Source organism: Simochromis diagramma, unplaced genomic scaffold (assembly GCF_900408965.1).
Source record: "Simochromis diagramma unplaced genomic scaffold, fSimDia1.1 OVJJ01000131.1, whole genome shotgun sequence".
NCBI lineage: Eukaryota > Metazoa > Chordata > Actinopteri > Cichliformes > Cichlidae > Simochromis > Simochromis diagramma.
Genome location: NW_024387200.1, coordinates 2,561,664 through 2,578,213, shown reverse-complemented (window position 1 = coordinate 2,578,213; position 16,550 = coordinate 2,561,664). Strand labels below are relative to the sequence as shown.

Sequence of the window (16,550 nt, the reverse complement as noted above, 5' to 3'; positions counted from 1 at the left end):
TTTAGTAAGAGATGGACAGTCCCTTCAAAACAAATATATGCAGAGACAATGTATAAAAATTGCAAGACTTCCTTGTTGTTCACAGCCTATGTAGATGACAATAGGACGGGCAATAATTTCCTTCTGAACGTCATTAGCTCTGCTAATTAATTAAATGAGAGTACTTCTCGTGATGTTCTTTAACAAGAAAACAACCTTTCTCTTAATTGTTATAAGTGGCAAAATACTTACAGTACTTAAATCTGCCTAAATGTAAACACTAATACATGAAATAATTAAAGAGAGAGAAATCTTCACGTCCACTCTAACCTCATATTATCTGCTGTTGCACTGTAGTGAAGACAAATGCACTATTGCTATGGTGAGTGGTTGGTTCATCTATTCAGCAACAGCAGCAGCCTGCTCTAATCATAACCTCTCCACATCCCATTGTCAGACACTCTAAACTCATATTTCTAAAGGAGGGAAGGTCTGTGGCTGATCTAGAATGAATGCTAGGTGACCAGGACTGACTGTCAAAGCCATAAAATGGTCATTCTCTCAAGTTCAGAAGCAGACCAAACTACACATTTTAGAGCTGTGAAAATGATGAATGGATGGATGGATGGACGGACGGACAGACAGACAGTTACCCTGGTTAGAGTTGTATAATTTTTTTCCTACAGATAACCCATATGAACATTTCTGCATTTTATCTGCGATGATCCATTTATGGAGTCTCATTATATTGCTTTTTATAATTGCACTGTACTTTCATTTGTTTTATGGTCAGCATTCTTTTCATTGCCATCTGTATATTATTTTTGCAGCCTGCTCAAACATGAAAGCTCAAATGAACCATTGTGTACTATAACATATTCTAATATAGGGCTATTGATGGACACCATTATGACTGCAATTATAAAGAACAATAGAGGTCGTTTTAAAAAGTTCTTCAAACTCAACTTGTATTATTTTAAAGTGGCACTTTAACTGACCTTTTAGGCCATGCAAATATTGTAGTTTCCTTATTATTCAATATTATTTCTTGACATTAAACTGTAAGACATGACGTGTTTACAAGTTAATTCTTTAAGGTACTCAGATTACTTTCTCGTTAATTCTGAAATTCAAGTCATTTTTTATTTAGTTTCTAAATTAAGTAATCTGTTGCTGGTAAACTGTTTGCTTGTATCCCTTTTTCTTTGCTGCCACGTAACAAAACAAAATATAAAATCCTCAGTGCATTTGTTCATGTTTCTCTCCTAGTCCTTAACAGGTACAGTACCTACATTCAAGTGTTCATTAGCTGCTTTTTGTAGTGAAGCTCAGCTTGTGAGCCGGTAGAGAGGACAATCACACAATATAGCAAACAGTACTTAAGTGTTATCAATGTCTGTCAGAGGTGTAGAGCTTTATCAAGAACACCTTAATTCAAACTTAGATCTTTATCCTTACCTGGTAATGATGGCCAGATGTGGTGGGCTCATGCAGGCCCCCATAAAGAGCACCACATTTTCATGGCGAGTGTTTCGGTAGGCCATCACCTCACGTTTGAAGGCCTTCAGCTGGTCTTCGTTATCACGCTCAATGTCAATTAAGCGAATGGCGACCTCGCCATGCCATCGTCCATGGAAAACCTTTCCAAAGCGACCCTTACCAATCATCTCCCCAATCTCTAGTTGCTCAAAGGGGATGTCCCATTCCTGCAGGAAGATACTGGTCTGACTGGCCTTACGTGGGAAGTTTCGAGCCGACAGGAGCGACAAGTTCATCTCCTCAAACTCATCACCAGAGTCCTCATCATTGCCTTCCTCATTCTGTGATAAAGCAAAATTGAACTGTGGGTAGCTTGAATTTCCTACACATGTATGGAATCAAAATGCCATTATACACAAAAAGATAGTGTTAAATCATTCCAGCAAGATAGCAGATGGATGTTTTATTATTTTTTTTATACAAATGCCATTTAAGAGAAGCATAATTATCGGCAAAAAGCTTCTCCAACCCACCAAGCTTTAGATGTAGCAAAAGCTCTGTATTCCCAGGATGAACAGTTTTTTATCAGATGGTAATGTCAATTTTTCATTTTATACATACATACATACATAAATAAATCATCTTTCCTTGTAACAATATATATTTTACAATGAGTATAGCATATGATGTGATATATTTTAGCTTATAAGTAAATGTATTGAGTACTATTTTACTTATAAACAGGATTGTATATGAAAAAAAACAAACACATACTGTATGTCTGTGTTGCCTCTCTATATAATGATTTTTCTGTGGCTGTTTGCACTTGAAATACTGACTGTTTAGACTGTTACCAATAAAAAATAGACTGATAAAAAAAGGGAAAACAACCACAGGGAAAAGTGGTTGATTTACTCTGATTTGATTTTAAATATAATGCACCGCAAGAGAGAAAATGACCTACTCCAAGGCGCCTGCTGGAATATCATTCAACGCAATCTGCATCACATTTTCTCAAATTATATCATTGTTATAGAAATAGCAATGACGAGCAGCGAAGATGTCTTTTCCTTCTTGTTGCTTTTGACGCATAACTTACCTAAAGGCTCCTCACAGAGCTGAGACAAATTATGCTAAATGAGAGAACAACGCAAATGACTGTGACAAGTGTTGGTGAGAGTGGTATTTAGTCTTCATTCGCATTCACCAGCAATTACACACTGATATTACTGGCATAATTGTCAGTACTATCAGCAATGCAAGGACTGAACAAAACTAGATCCGCACACGCTGAAAGCACAACAAAGGTCATACTCACGTCTGATGTAGGTTCAACTTCGATTTGAAGCAAAGGGTTGCCCTCATTGCTAAAATAAAAAGGAGGAAGAGAAGAAATATATTCATAAGGAAAAATATCTTTGCAGGTTTTAAATTCTTTATTGAGTGTATACGTTGATTGTGTAGTATTAGTATTAGTATAAGCATGTTCTAAAGCCATCTATATGTATGTGCATCTGAAACCAAAGTATTTCCATGTAAAACGCTTTGAGATTCAGTGCTATATAAAGAAAACTGAACTGAACTGAGTTAGTACTGCTGTAATATTTGTATGTTTCAAATAGTTATTATATTAAATAGTTTTCATGCGTGCTGGGAGCAGAGATGGTTTTGCGGTAGATATCAGTAATGTAGCCTCTACACAGAGATGTGGTACTCACACGTATGATCAGTCAGGCTGATTTTTATCTGGACGACTATTGTGTGTGCACTGATGTGTGTCATTCCATATGATGTGTCACCACTATAACCTCTAAATCATTTCACAAGCAGATAATGAATATGTCTGAATACCATCTGTGGATGGCAATATACTAACGCCTGTGTCATATTAAGTCATGACAAATGTTTAGGTTCTCACAATAGTTTCCAACTATCGAGGAAGCAGAAAAGTAAACACAAAAAAGAATCAAAGATCACTACAAAAACTACAACAAGAACTGCTGTTGCAGTTTTTTGTCTCTATACCCAGTTGAACTGATTGCACCTGCACCTGATATATTCTAATTGGCAATAGATAACTTCTCTTGACACCCTTTCCCCTGTGTGTCTGTCACAAAGACTGAATTGCGCTCTGTTTTACAACACCTGGTTGTCTCTGACTAAAAAGTAGGAATTTTCTTTGCTTTGTTTTTTGCTTTTTGTTTTTAAAGTTGCTATTAAAGTAGAAATGACTGAATGTCATTTGTGATGCCTTTTGGGTGCTGGAGCCCTCTCCATCGATTAAAATGCTTGTCCAGGGTTCACTGCTGTTTTGTTTTGTTTGTACTTCTTTGTACCACTTTCACAACATTTTTTTTTTCTTTTACAAAATGTGTTACTTTGCTGTCAGTCGATTCGACTTCCTACAGAATAACAGCAATAGATCAGTCTCGTGTTCCTGAGAGATTTTGTAGAGGCAAATGTGCATATCAGAACCAGTGATTTTGGCCAGTGTTAAACCGATCTCGGTACTTAGCATGAGAATGGCACATGAATATTTTTAAAAAGGTCTGAACCCAGAATCATTAAGCACCAATGAAGCTCTGAAGGTCTGAAATATTTGGTTTTAGTGATACTTTTTGTGCACTTTTAAACAATGCAATAAATATCTGCAGGCAGCTCTGAGACCTGCAATTTAAAAGCTGCATGCCACCTTATTTTCTGAGCCGGTAACCTTTCTATTGTGCTTTTACCTAGACACCAAAGAAGAGACATGCTGTAGATTCAGAATCCCATTATAACACATAAGGTCTTTTATAGAGGCCATTTCAATGACTATGAGATGAGCTGGTCTTTGTGAATAGATATTTTGTTATTAGATTTGTCTTATTTTAAACATTAAAAACCAATATTTCTTTTCTGATATTTCTAAATACTAGATACAGATTTTTTTTTTTTTTTTTTTTACCTCTCGCAGCTAGTCTATCTCCAGTGTTTACTTTATTATTAATCGTGTTTCCTTTTGTCAGTGTGTTTTTCAGGAGTTACATTTTATTTTTGTATTTTTTTTTTCATTCTTTAGCATAATTTTTCTTGGCAATGTGTCTTTTTTCATCAAAAAAAGCTATTATTTTTATTTTTGCACACATTACAATAAAAAGAATTACTGAACCACAGGCTTTTATGCTGTGAATCATCTGCAATGTCTCAGGTGGCAAAAACACAATGATACTGAGACCATTTAATAGATAAATAACTACAATGTGAACAGGGGGAAATGTAAGAGAGAGGTCTTCTCATTAGTGGCAGCCTTTTTCTGACCCTAATTTTTATTTTCACATTCATTTTACAAGTTTTTAAGTGCATTTGCACCCTGTGCCCTTATTAATTTCTGACCCAGGCGCGTACATTGTCACCTACAGCCACTCACATGACATAAATGAACCCGTTTCCCTTATTCCACTCAACCCCCACTGTCCACATAATCGTCTGTGTAACATCAGTGTATAACTCCCCACATTCTATGGTATATTAACACTTGTTCGCAGAGCAACCCTTGACTGAAAAGACCATAGGTGAGGCAGCATATAAAATAATGTGATTCCTGTGGCGCCAAGGGCTGCTACCACCGGTTCGATCTCTGCTCTAATGAGGGAATCCTGCAGGGCGTTCGGGTCTAAAACAGGCCCTCATTAACCCTGAGATGAAGCTATTAAGGGCAAAGAAATCTGCCAGCTGCCACTGTAAGAGCATACAAAGAAGGGACAGGAGGGGCGATAGCATTAATTAAATCAGAAGAATGTGGGTTTTATAACCACGCTTGTGCATTCCCATTTGTCAAAAAGGCAGGGAACGATGAACGGGAGTGAGAAAGGGGAAAATGGAGAAAAGGTGCCAAAGATATGGGTTTTTAAATGAGTTTTCTCTTGCTCTTTTCTCAAGAGATTCATGATTCCTAAATATTTAGCTGTATGTGAATGCCCAAATCAAGAATAAATACAGATATATTATATGTTAAGAATCCAAGGTAAATTATGATGCATTTATTGACTGAAACTAATGGAGAATTGTTTTGGGGGGCATTCAGGTCAGAGTGTGCAGCCTTATGAGTCAGCTAGCATTTCTCAGTAGTAGTTGTACATTTTGTTTTCTTAATTTACTGTAGTTCATGCCTTTTCATAACTTCCTACAAGCTGGCTCTGGTAGAATTTGTTCCCAAGTTATGAACACATTTCTATGAAAAGCAAAAATAAAATACAATGTCTCAAACCTTGAATGGTTAATATTGGGAGAACAGGTAATGACTCTTATCTATTTCCCCAAGAGAGAGTACAAGGGGCTTTTCTTTGTCATTTAATTAGTGTTTTATATACAGTCTCCTGCTGCTCTGATTTCAATAAATGTTAAAACACCATTTTTCTTGTTGACAAACTAATATCAAGTCTTTTAGTTCTTAGCTGTCACAGTCACATGGGTGTTGTTAATTGTTAAAAGCCTAATAACAAAATAGTTGGCTTTTCATTGTGGGTTGTACACATTTTCCTTTCCTGTATACCCTTTTGGCTGTGAATAAATTCAGTCTATTAGTCTCAATAAAAATGAATATTTTGTCCTCAGTGAGATGACAAAATTTGCCAGCTGCAACTCATTCACAATCAGCCCCGGAGTGTACACAGAGACCAGTATAACAACAAAACAAAACTCATATGCATGCATTTGGAGCACCTTGTGAAAAACTGACAGTGAAGCTTTACAGCTCAACGCCTGAATGTGGTTTCAAGATACAGAAAACAATATTTCGCGTCACATTATAATGATTATGGTAATGAATGTAATGCTAAATGCTAAACTATCCCACACATGGAGTCTATTGTTATGTATGCATGCCATTATTTTTGTATGATTCCTATTATTTCCAGACTTTGCCTGCCTGTTTTTTAACCTCAAATATGGCAGCTGCTATATAAATGAGGACATGACGACATCAAAGACAGCTTGTACATGTACAGCCCCGTACCTCAGTGTAAAAGTCATACTTTCGATTTTTTCCCAGTCTTACTACCATGTTGATTTTTTTAAAATAAAATTATTTGTTCTTGATGAATCTACTCCAGTCTTTCAGCATGACCTGTATTTCATTACAACTGATCATCTTCCTATAGATTCTTGCCCCGTTTCATGCGATATATTGAGATCTGATTTAATTAACATCTGGGTCGAGAGGCATCTCATCACTAATCCTTCTCTTCCGGTTGTCTTCCTATGACCACTGGCTTCCTCAAAGAGCTAGTGAAAATCCACTTGGCATCCCAAGTGTAGCGTGAACTAAAGGCCATGCTAACATTAGTCTCTGAGTAATCATCATGTCGTCCCTCGCATTGAAATTGCCACCCAAATATCTGTGCTCCAATAAGTTCAACTTGGCCTCTGACCAACTACCCCAGAGAGAAAGGGGGAAGAGGGGAGGAGGAGAAGGAGAGAAAGCATGCAGATGAGGAAAAGGCTGACTGACAGAGAGAAAAGATGATCGGTAGTACTTTCTTTCTTTAAATGCATTCATGTGGTTCTACTGAACTATTTCTGTCATTGATTTTACTTACCCTGGTTCAGAAAGAACGGGATGCAGAATGACCTGCGGAGCTCGGCTGGGAGGAGCCTCGGGAGCAACATCTGGAAGCATTCGAGTTACAACACATCAAATTAACGAATTGAAACAAAACTGCATTCATTAAAAGTCATTTTTAACATTGGTGGTGCTGCTTATCATGTAATAGAAAAGCTAGGGAACACCAGAGCCACAGTGGTGACCGAAATACCAGCTGTGTCAAAACTGTGATACTATTACACAAGGCAAGAGTTTTTCTTTCCCAGTAAAATGCAGTAGTAGCAATGCTATCATCATTGTAAGCCTTCTGTTTTCAGCTATCATTGCTAACTATCATAATGGAAGAAGGAATACTATTATTCCAACTGTTGTTGTGATTTGGCGCTATATAAATAAAACTGAATTGAATTGAATTATGGTGTAATATCCTACTTAATGACACAAGGTAACTCTTCCTACTGCACTTTGGAAAAAATAATTAAAGCATGATGTCATCTACCATAGGGCTAATCCTGTGGCATTGCTATGAATAGGTGAAATCTGATGCCAAATTATAAATTAACTCCCATTAACCTCTCCCATTAAACAGGATTTGAAGACTTCCAGGGTGCCTGTGAGTACATGGAAATTTTCAAACACACTTGGCGTCTACAATACTTATTCACACAATGAAATTATGACCTTCATTATGTCAACAAAGAGACTGACTGCCATTCTGTTTAAAGAGCACCTAAAAAAACTATGACTTTATAGATTCTAAATGTTTACACAGAATTTTTTCTTTGTGTGTAAAAGCTGTCTATAATGATATGCAGTGAATTGTGACACAAATTATGAAAGGCAACACGCATTCTGAAACTCTCACATAAATACATTCTCCTTTTACATGCTCGCACTGTCATTTTTATATCATTTTCTTTTTAATTCTCACATTCACCCCTTTTACTTATATATTTCAATGCACATATTCATACATTTTTATTCTGACATTTTTATATTTTTCCTCATATGTAGTTCTCATGCACATTCATTTAATATGCATTTAATTCTATAAAGGATATGTGGACGTAAGAAGAAAAAGTGTCATTTATTTGTGTCTAACAAAAGAATACACTAGATGCTTAAAAGCACTGGACCACCTACATATGACATCGACAGGAATTGCCTAGTCATGCAAATGCATATTTAGTCAGCAGAGCTTGGCGAGATTGGAATGTAACTTTACGTGATCTATCACTTCTTGGCTAGGTTCCTATAGTTCCTAAATGCTTTGCAATAATACCACTTATAGTTCCAAATGGAAGAAAATTCATGAACTGACTTCTTGCTCAAATTCAACACAATCTTTAGAATCTTTATTAGACCCATTCTTCTGTTTGCAAAGGCAGATTGTATGACTAGGTGCTCGGTTTTATACACCTGTGGAAACTGGGGACTCCAAACACAAGAAACAAGGAATACAGTGGAAATGGCATGCAGGTCATCCAATAAGAATTTACAGATTAAAAGATGAGCTGAGTGTAGATCGGTTATCACGTTGAGTTATTTTTTTACTCTAGGTGATCGGTTGCTACATTGGCCTAAGCAAAGCTGACTTATTTTATTTTAGGTTCTTCATATATAAGATGTATTTTTTTGCAGGCATATGTTTGTCCTCCTACAATAAGAAAAAAAACTATGTGATCAGCTAATGAAAATTACATGTTCTCTAACTATAGCTAAATAAGCAATACTGTGATAAACAAAACAGCAGTAAAGACATTTTTTAACATTTACACTTACATTTTATTATATCCAGGCTACTGACTATAAGGACAACACAGGTTCAGTGGGGCATGTGCAGAAGATTGACACTCATATCCATCTTCAGACAGTTTCACCACTTCAACAGCTGCCTTCCTACCAGACTGTACTCCAGATTGTGGTTACTCCTCATCACTTGAGTGTGAGAGTTATTCATTCAAACTTCTGCCTTGAACCATCAAAGCTGTATCTCACCCAAATACAGCAGGACTTACAAAGCAGGTTCCTTTAGCCAGCAGCTAGTATGCTCATTGGAAATCAGCCCTTCTAGTTTCCAGCCTTCGATGTCATCATTTGGATGTACAACTTCAGTAGTTTTAACTCTGGCACTCACATCTCAAACTAGCTCAAGTTCACACTGCCAGACTCCATTAAATAAAATTGCTTTGACAGTTTGATTTTTAAAATCAAGGATAATTTTTTAAGATGCATTATTAAACTTCATTGCAGTATTTTTCATCATAAAAAAGCTTCCCACCATAAATTTGTAGGGAATTTGCATGTATTTATTGTTAACATATGACTACAGGAATAAAATTATTTTTCCCCACATTAATGGTGTAGATTTAATTGCAATGTTTGATTTGTCATCATTATGCTGTAATGTTTAGCAGTCAAATATGACTATTTTACTGCTGCAAAAGCCTTTAGGCAGATACTTCATGATACTGAAAACCATAATCAAAGGCATTAGAATATTTTTGGAGGAAGCAGTATACTTACGATAAACACAAATAGAGCAACAAAAAATACATTTGTGTATAAAATAAAATGAAGTCATAAATGGCTTACAGAATTAAAAAGATAAATCCCCAAACATATATTCCTATCACAACTTTAAAGTACCATAAAATTGATGACAATCTTTGAATAATGAAAAATCAAGCTGCATCTAAGATCTGGATCTTTGTCTGGTTTTCAGAAGTCACTAGAAAATGAATTCATCTAAGCATAGGGCCCTAATGTATTGATAGCGTCTGTATTTCTTGAACCATGAGATTCTCTGGGAATATGTAGCACCTATCTGCTCAATACATTTTAATACATGAATGTAATTTCAGTTGCTACTTAATTCCTGTCAGAGACCTGTATGTGTTAAATTGAATGTATGTATCTGAGAACAAAGAATGTATAAGGATGGAAGTCCAAAGACTCATACGTAAGAGGTAAAACTATGTATGTATTGAAATGAGAAATATATATATACACATATATATATATATATGTAATTATGAGTCAAAATATATGCATGTGAAAGGAGATTGAAAGTAGCTACAAGCAGAATCTACACATACAATATGTAAACGGAGAATGTGTGTATGTAAGTGTGACAATTTATAAATATGAAAGGGAAATGGAAATATGTGCGAGTGAAGATTTATGCATGTGAAAAGAGAATATCTTGATGTGAGAGCATCAGAATGGCTTATATGGGCTCTTGTATCAAATGCTGTATCTAAAGTTATATCCAGCATTTATTTTTCAACTCATCTGCTGTTTTCACTTAAATGCTTCGAAGATAGCTCTACAACCAAACTTTCTGACATTCTAATAGTGGTGATAACACCATATTCTGCTGTATGAAGCACATAGAAAATAGTTTGCATAACGTGTTATACTGGTGGAGATGCGAACAGGTTGGATTCTCCCAACTATTTTTTGCAAGCATTGATCTTCAACATGCAAGACAGAGTAAGGTCAGCTGTGCTGTTGTATCCACCTCTGAAAGACATCAGAGGATTCACTGCTAGACTTGTTGTCTGTATTGGCACACTTTGACTTTTTTTTTTAATGCAAAAACACAAAGAGTGAGCCACAGAAACTGTTCTCTTTGTAGCATGGTGCATTATAAGCTGGCACCATCTCCTCACAGCGAGGGACATGTTTTTATTTTCTGTGTGGAGTCTGCACTGATGTTGTTGTGGATTTGCTCCAAAGACCTGCAAGCCAACAGGGCTGAAAGCTCTAAACTGTCCAGTGTTGGGAATCGGAGGCCCTCATATAATGATATCGGTGATCCATTTGATATAATGTCAAATTTTGTGTATCCCATGCCAGCAGAATCTCTGCAGATATATACTCAACCCCACCAAAGTGAACACTTGTATGAAGACCACATATTACTACATTTTTGTAGTCTTTTCAGAATAAGAGAGAGCAGTAAATTTGAGATGACTAAGACATTACATCCATGTATAGATTTTTTTGATTGATGGTGAACAGTAAGAAGTTGATGTGTTGTTACATAGTTTATAAAGGTAGCTGAAGTAAAGAGCATGTGTGGCAACAATAATCAGAACATGCTGCAGCTTGCTGAGCACTATAATTATGCATTTCCAAAAATCTGTCTCTTCAGATTTCACTCTTTACCTAACACCACTCCAGCTTGTCTCAGCTATAATAACCTGCCAAATGAGCAAAGACTGTATGGTACCAGTGTGGGCAAGAGCAAAGCGTCTGGATATTGACAAATCATTAGGAAGCCCAAATGAGACAGCATGAGTGGGTGTAGAGATTTTTCAAGCAGGCCAAGGTGAGGGGATGAAAACCACCAACAACATCAAAAGGGCCCTCCTTACTCATCCTTGGCTGGATGCAATGCATTATAGGAAGGGGAAATAATCAATTTTGAGGTACTTACCGGGGAATATGAACTGTTGCTTGTATTTGAAATAACTGGAGGCTGTGGAAGGCAACAAGAAGAGCTAGAGTTTGATAAAAGTTGGGTAGACTGTCCAAGTTCACATGGCAATTTGTTAGTTTAATATTCAAAGTCAAATTAGTTTGAACCAATCTATGTCGCAATATCTATTTATTTGAGTTCATAATTTCAACTCAAGGTTCGGTTCTCAATCCCTTCTTTGGCATTTTATTTACTTTTAGCAAAGGAAAATGCTTCTATGAGAAAAAGAAATTAGCTCACAGTTGCAATTACTTAATTTTGCTTCAGCTCTGACATTCACTTCAGTCATTAGCATAATTCTTGCATTGCCCAATGCTAAGCTAAAAGAGCCAACATACCTTCTTTTAGCATTGTTATTGTGGGCATGCACCAAATGCACCAAACTTTTAGAGGGGAATAGGAATTATATGTGTATTAAATAAAATACCTGTTAAGTTGAACTGTTTCTGTTGCCTTGCTGACTGTGGGGAGGGGTGCAGAGGGGAGGGTGGCGTGGCACTGCTGGGCAATGGAGGAGCTGGGGAGGAAGGGGTGGAGGAGGTGGTGGATGAGGGGTTACTGCTGGAGTCCGGTTGGTATGGGACTGGGATGTGATCCTGAGAAGAGACAGAACAGATAAAGATAAGCATAGGCTTTATTCAGACTTAAGTATTTGTAATTTTAAGGTGAATTTATAGAGTCAAATTTACTAAGTGGGGGCAAATTAGCGTGAGGCTGCAATCGCTAAAAATGCCCCCATGAGAGACGATAGCTCTGTGGTTGCTCTACGAACAATGAGCTCATTTAAACCACAGTTGAGGTAATGACCAATGTAATCTACCAAGAGCAGCAAAAATTAATGGAACAAAAATGAGCAGAGCCGATGAGGGAAAGAGTAATGTACTAACCAAAATAATATAGTGTGAGTGCAGGTTGCACACGTGTTTCTCTCTGGAAACAGCATGGCAATTAAGATAAACAAGAGGCAGTTGAAGAGGAATCAATGTTTTTGGCAAACTCTGTGGTTAGAAGTTTCCAGGGACAGTATGAGTGTATATATGTGTGTCATCTCTGGGTAAATCTGACAACTCGGGTGAAGCACACGATTTATCAAGTGCATCGCTGCCTTACCGCAAACTCTTCTACTTAAAAAAATTGAAATGTGTGTGTTTGTGTGTGCGTGACTTGGGTGCATATTAAAGAAGTTGCTGTTTCATGCATCGTTTTTGTTTTCTCTACACAGCCAACTTAAAATTTTGTAAGATTAGACATTCATATAACACACGTAAGTCCCTTTCAGCCCCATTAACTGTTGTTTGGCATTAATTGTAGACATGCAATAGATCCCATGAAGATCTAAAACAACACGTGGCTATAAGTGTGTGCGATGCAGAGAAATACAACACACACAGAAACTGTTTTTATTGTGAGTTTCTCTCCAGAAATGTGACCTAAATCTCCAAAACTGCAATGTACAATGTTGCAATCTGCAATGAGGCTGTCCACACCTTTCAGTTGCACAATTGACACTGCACATATTTAATAAACATCAACTGTAGCTTTTAAAATCACTAAAAGAGAGTTTTATACTGACACAGTTACCAAATCTGGCCCTCAGTTTGTTAATTGTAAAAGGCTCTCACTCTGCTTTATTGTTGAACTCTCTCTCCATCTAACTTGGAGCCTCTAGACTGATTTTCTACCTTCAAGGCAGAACTTTTTATTCATTTCAGTACAAAGTAAACATCAGAGACTTGGAACTTGCCTAACAGATGTAATCCATCACAATGAGCAATGTAGTCAACTTTACTTTTCTGCAAAATGTTTCTCATCTTCTCATCTTATTTTCATCACATCAGATCAGTTCTTCAGCCGAAGATTTTGCAAAAATCATTTCAGATCTAGATGACAGCCCCTGACTAGACTCCATCTAGTTTAAATTCAAATAGTTACTTAATATAATCATTTCATACTGAAGTCTAGTCATCCCATCCCATCACAAATAATTCAATTTATTTCATTTTCAGTGAAGTTCCTCCTGACTTTACAGACTTAAAATCAATTTATAAATTAAACAATTTGGAAATTTAATCCAGAAAACAAGTAAAAAAAAAAAGAAAAAAAGAAGAAGTACCTGATATTGATGAAAAATAGATATTTTTTTGCTCAGCAGCCAACTGTTAAATCGCAGGTGCCCTTGAAATGCACCAACACGTAGAGATTTCAAACTGTTATCCAAAGAGAATACACCAGACAAAAATTAGGCTTTTCAATATGATGGCTCATCTTCCTCAAGCAAATTTATATAGTTTCTGCTACTTGATTTTGAAAGCGCACTGGATAGAGAGAAATCAATGGCTGCCTGGAAGGTGGTAAAGCAACCTGAAGAGTTAGGGAATACTTTGTAAAAACAAAAAGAAAAATAAATCAGAGCATCTGTAGTTTGTAACAAATTATCAAAGTCTATTGTATAAGAAATATAACAATCAATCAAATGCAGGTTAGACTTTAGCAAGATATCATCATCTCCTACAGAAAAAGATCAACTCTGAAAAATTACATTAAAAAGTAAAGATTGTATCAATGTGGTATGTGCAGCTCGACTGGTGCACAGCAGATTGTGCACTTCCATATATTTTGATACCTAACATCATTAATTTAAACTATGATAGAACCACAGTTTGAATTTGCAATTTGAAAGAAACATACAAACACAAGAAAACTAAATGAATTTAGTTTCTAATTCTTTAAGTAATTATGATACGAACATGAAATAAAATCCAGGGGTTAAATGGTTATTTTTTAATTATAATCACTCCACAAGATAATTGTTCCTAATTATACTTTAAACTTTAAATTACATTCATCACATCTGAAGAAATTAACAGAATTTAGTGATACCACCATTTTACTTTACTTAATAATATTTCAAAGTTTATAACCAAGATTTGAGTTTTGGAAAAGTGAATCCATGAGAAACACAAAACATATGTGCGTTGACAAAACGAACACACTCCAGTTTCTGAAAACCTGAAACTGTTAGACAAAGGCATACATAAAAGTTGTGGCTTACTCACATGTTCACACCTGCCCATTATTTCCTAACAAGCGTGTTTGTTTCACAGTCTTTCCAGCATGGTGTTACCACCATGGGAATTTAGTGATAAACTTTTTTCTCTGGAACTGAGCTGAATTTGATAGATGTGCTGGCTGTAAAATATCCAGTGTAGGAAAACAAATCCATCTGTGTAAACATCAATATTGCTGAAGATATTTTCGTAAGGTTTCCTGATTCCAAATACACAATGACTCACAAAGCTCCCAAAAATAAATGAAAGCGATATGTAGGACAAGAAATACGCAGATTGTAATACACGGTTTATTTTTTACCCTTACCTTGTTGATTTTGTTGGTTTTGGGGAGCGTCTGACTGATGTGCAGGTCTGTGTACCTGAGCGGGTTGTTGATGTCACATGGCACTGATTCAGTCCGTACCAGACGAGCTACTGCAGAAAGAAAAAAGCATAAAGGAACAATGAAGCACTACGAGAGATTGACATTAAACAATAATTGCCTAACAGCTCTAGGAAAATTAGACAAATTCTTTATCAGACACAGCTTTTAATGTGAAAAAAATGAACAAACTGCCTCTCCTTTAACACTATCCATCTTTTATCACACACACACTCTTAAAACAAATTTCCTTAAGCAAACTATGTCATTAATAAACTGTCATTTTCTCTTACGAAGGCAGAGAAGACATCTAATTAGTGCTCTTTACCTTGAGTTGTTCCTTGATGATCTTATTTTGAGAAGAAGGAAAGGGGGAAGGCAGAGAGAGGACAAAAGAAAAAAAGAATCTTAATTCTCATTGCAGATAATAGGAATTTCTTCAGTGCTGTCTGTGTCAGTATAAACAGCTTGTGACGCACATTTGTCAAACCTATATGGCTTAATTAATCAGGAGATAGCCTATACCTGCAGAAGCAGTTTCACTTTTACAAATGAAAGCTGAAAAAAAATATAACTTCATTTGCTCAATGGAATCAGATATGTCCAAATTTAGTTAATCACGAGAGCTGTAGAGCCATGCCTTTGGGTTGCCTAAAACAAGCGAGAGCTGGATAGCTTCACAAGGCTCGACAAAGGCATTAATCCTGGCCGAGCGGGCTAATAGTTAGGCCTCCCGTACTCTCACACAACGGTTTTAGAAGTCTTGTTAACCATTTATTTATTGCTTAATTATCTGTTAAACATAATAAAATAAAAACTAATAGTCAACAAGTGTAAAATAATGTCTTGATGCACGCTCAATCATCCAGATAAGTAAATCCCAAAAAGTTGATTCTGTTCATCTGGACGTCACGTTTTCAGTGGGACAAATGTTTCGTCACTCATCCAAGTGACTTCTTCAGTCTCAGCTGACTGCAGGTTTCCCCAACCTTATAATAGTACACTGCACAATTACTGAAACCAGCCCACTGAATGAACGATTGGCTGTAAAGTCAGTTCCTTGATCATTAATATGCAAATTCTCATGGCCGTTGGTCAACAACTACTGATCAAAGCCCATTGATCAATGGCCATGACTACCATTCACAGAGAGTTGGGGAATGGCTGCAATCACAGCATTGTAAGATGGCAAAAGATGTACCCTTAGGCCCCCTCCTGGATTCAGAGATGGTCCTTCCATTTTCACATAAATGGCCTCCTTGACTCCGCGCTCAAACCTGGAACGCTTTCGCCATCTTGCAATGCTGACAACTCTCTTTAAATGGTACTCAATTATGGCCATTGATCAGTGGTTTTTGATCAATGATCATCAAAATGTGAAAGTCCGTCAATTTTGTATAAACATAATATCAACATTGGAAATTACATCAAAAAATACCTTTGAGGGATTCCCGTCCGCCTCGCTGAATGATCAGTAAATGGCAAGGTGGGGCTTCTTTGGTGCATTTGTTGTGGCACTTCAGCCTGAGTATGCCCGAAACAGAAACTTGATTAGTGTGCGTTTTGTTGTTATGTGGTGTTTATTACACA

The 16,550-nt window shown here is 36.6% G+C and overlaps 1 protein-coding gene across 3 annotated transcripts in view; it reads right to left on the bottom strand.

Annotated features, from left to right (window-relative positions):
• The window catches only part of ksr2 (kinase suppressor of ras 2), a 115,148-nt gene that overhangs the window by 23,337 nt on the left and 75,261 nt on the right, over positions 1 to 16,550 (bottom strand). For all 3 annotated transcript variants that reach the window (XM_040050631.1, XM_040050630.1, XM_040050632.1), the window contains 8 exons: positions 16,399 to 16,484; positions 15,289 to 15,309; positions 14,904 to 15,013; positions 11,956 to 12,124; positions 11,487 to 11,528; positions 7,038 to 7,107; positions 2,777 to 2,825; positions 1,438 to 1,799 (listed from right to left, as the gene is read on the bottom strand). In XM_040050631.1, coding sequence (XP_039906565.1) covers positions 1,438 to 1,799; positions 2,777 to 2,825; positions 7,038 to 7,107; positions 11,487 to 11,528; positions 11,956 to 12,124; positions 14,904 to 15,013; positions 15,289 to 15,309; positions 16,399 to 16,484 — 909 coding nt within the window. The remainder of the gene's footprint in view (positions 1 to 1,437; positions 1,800 to 2,776; positions 2,826 to 7,037; positions 7,108 to 11,486; positions 11,529 to 11,955; positions 12,125 to 14,903; positions 15,014 to 15,288; positions 15,310 to 16,398; positions 16,485 to 16,550) is intronic.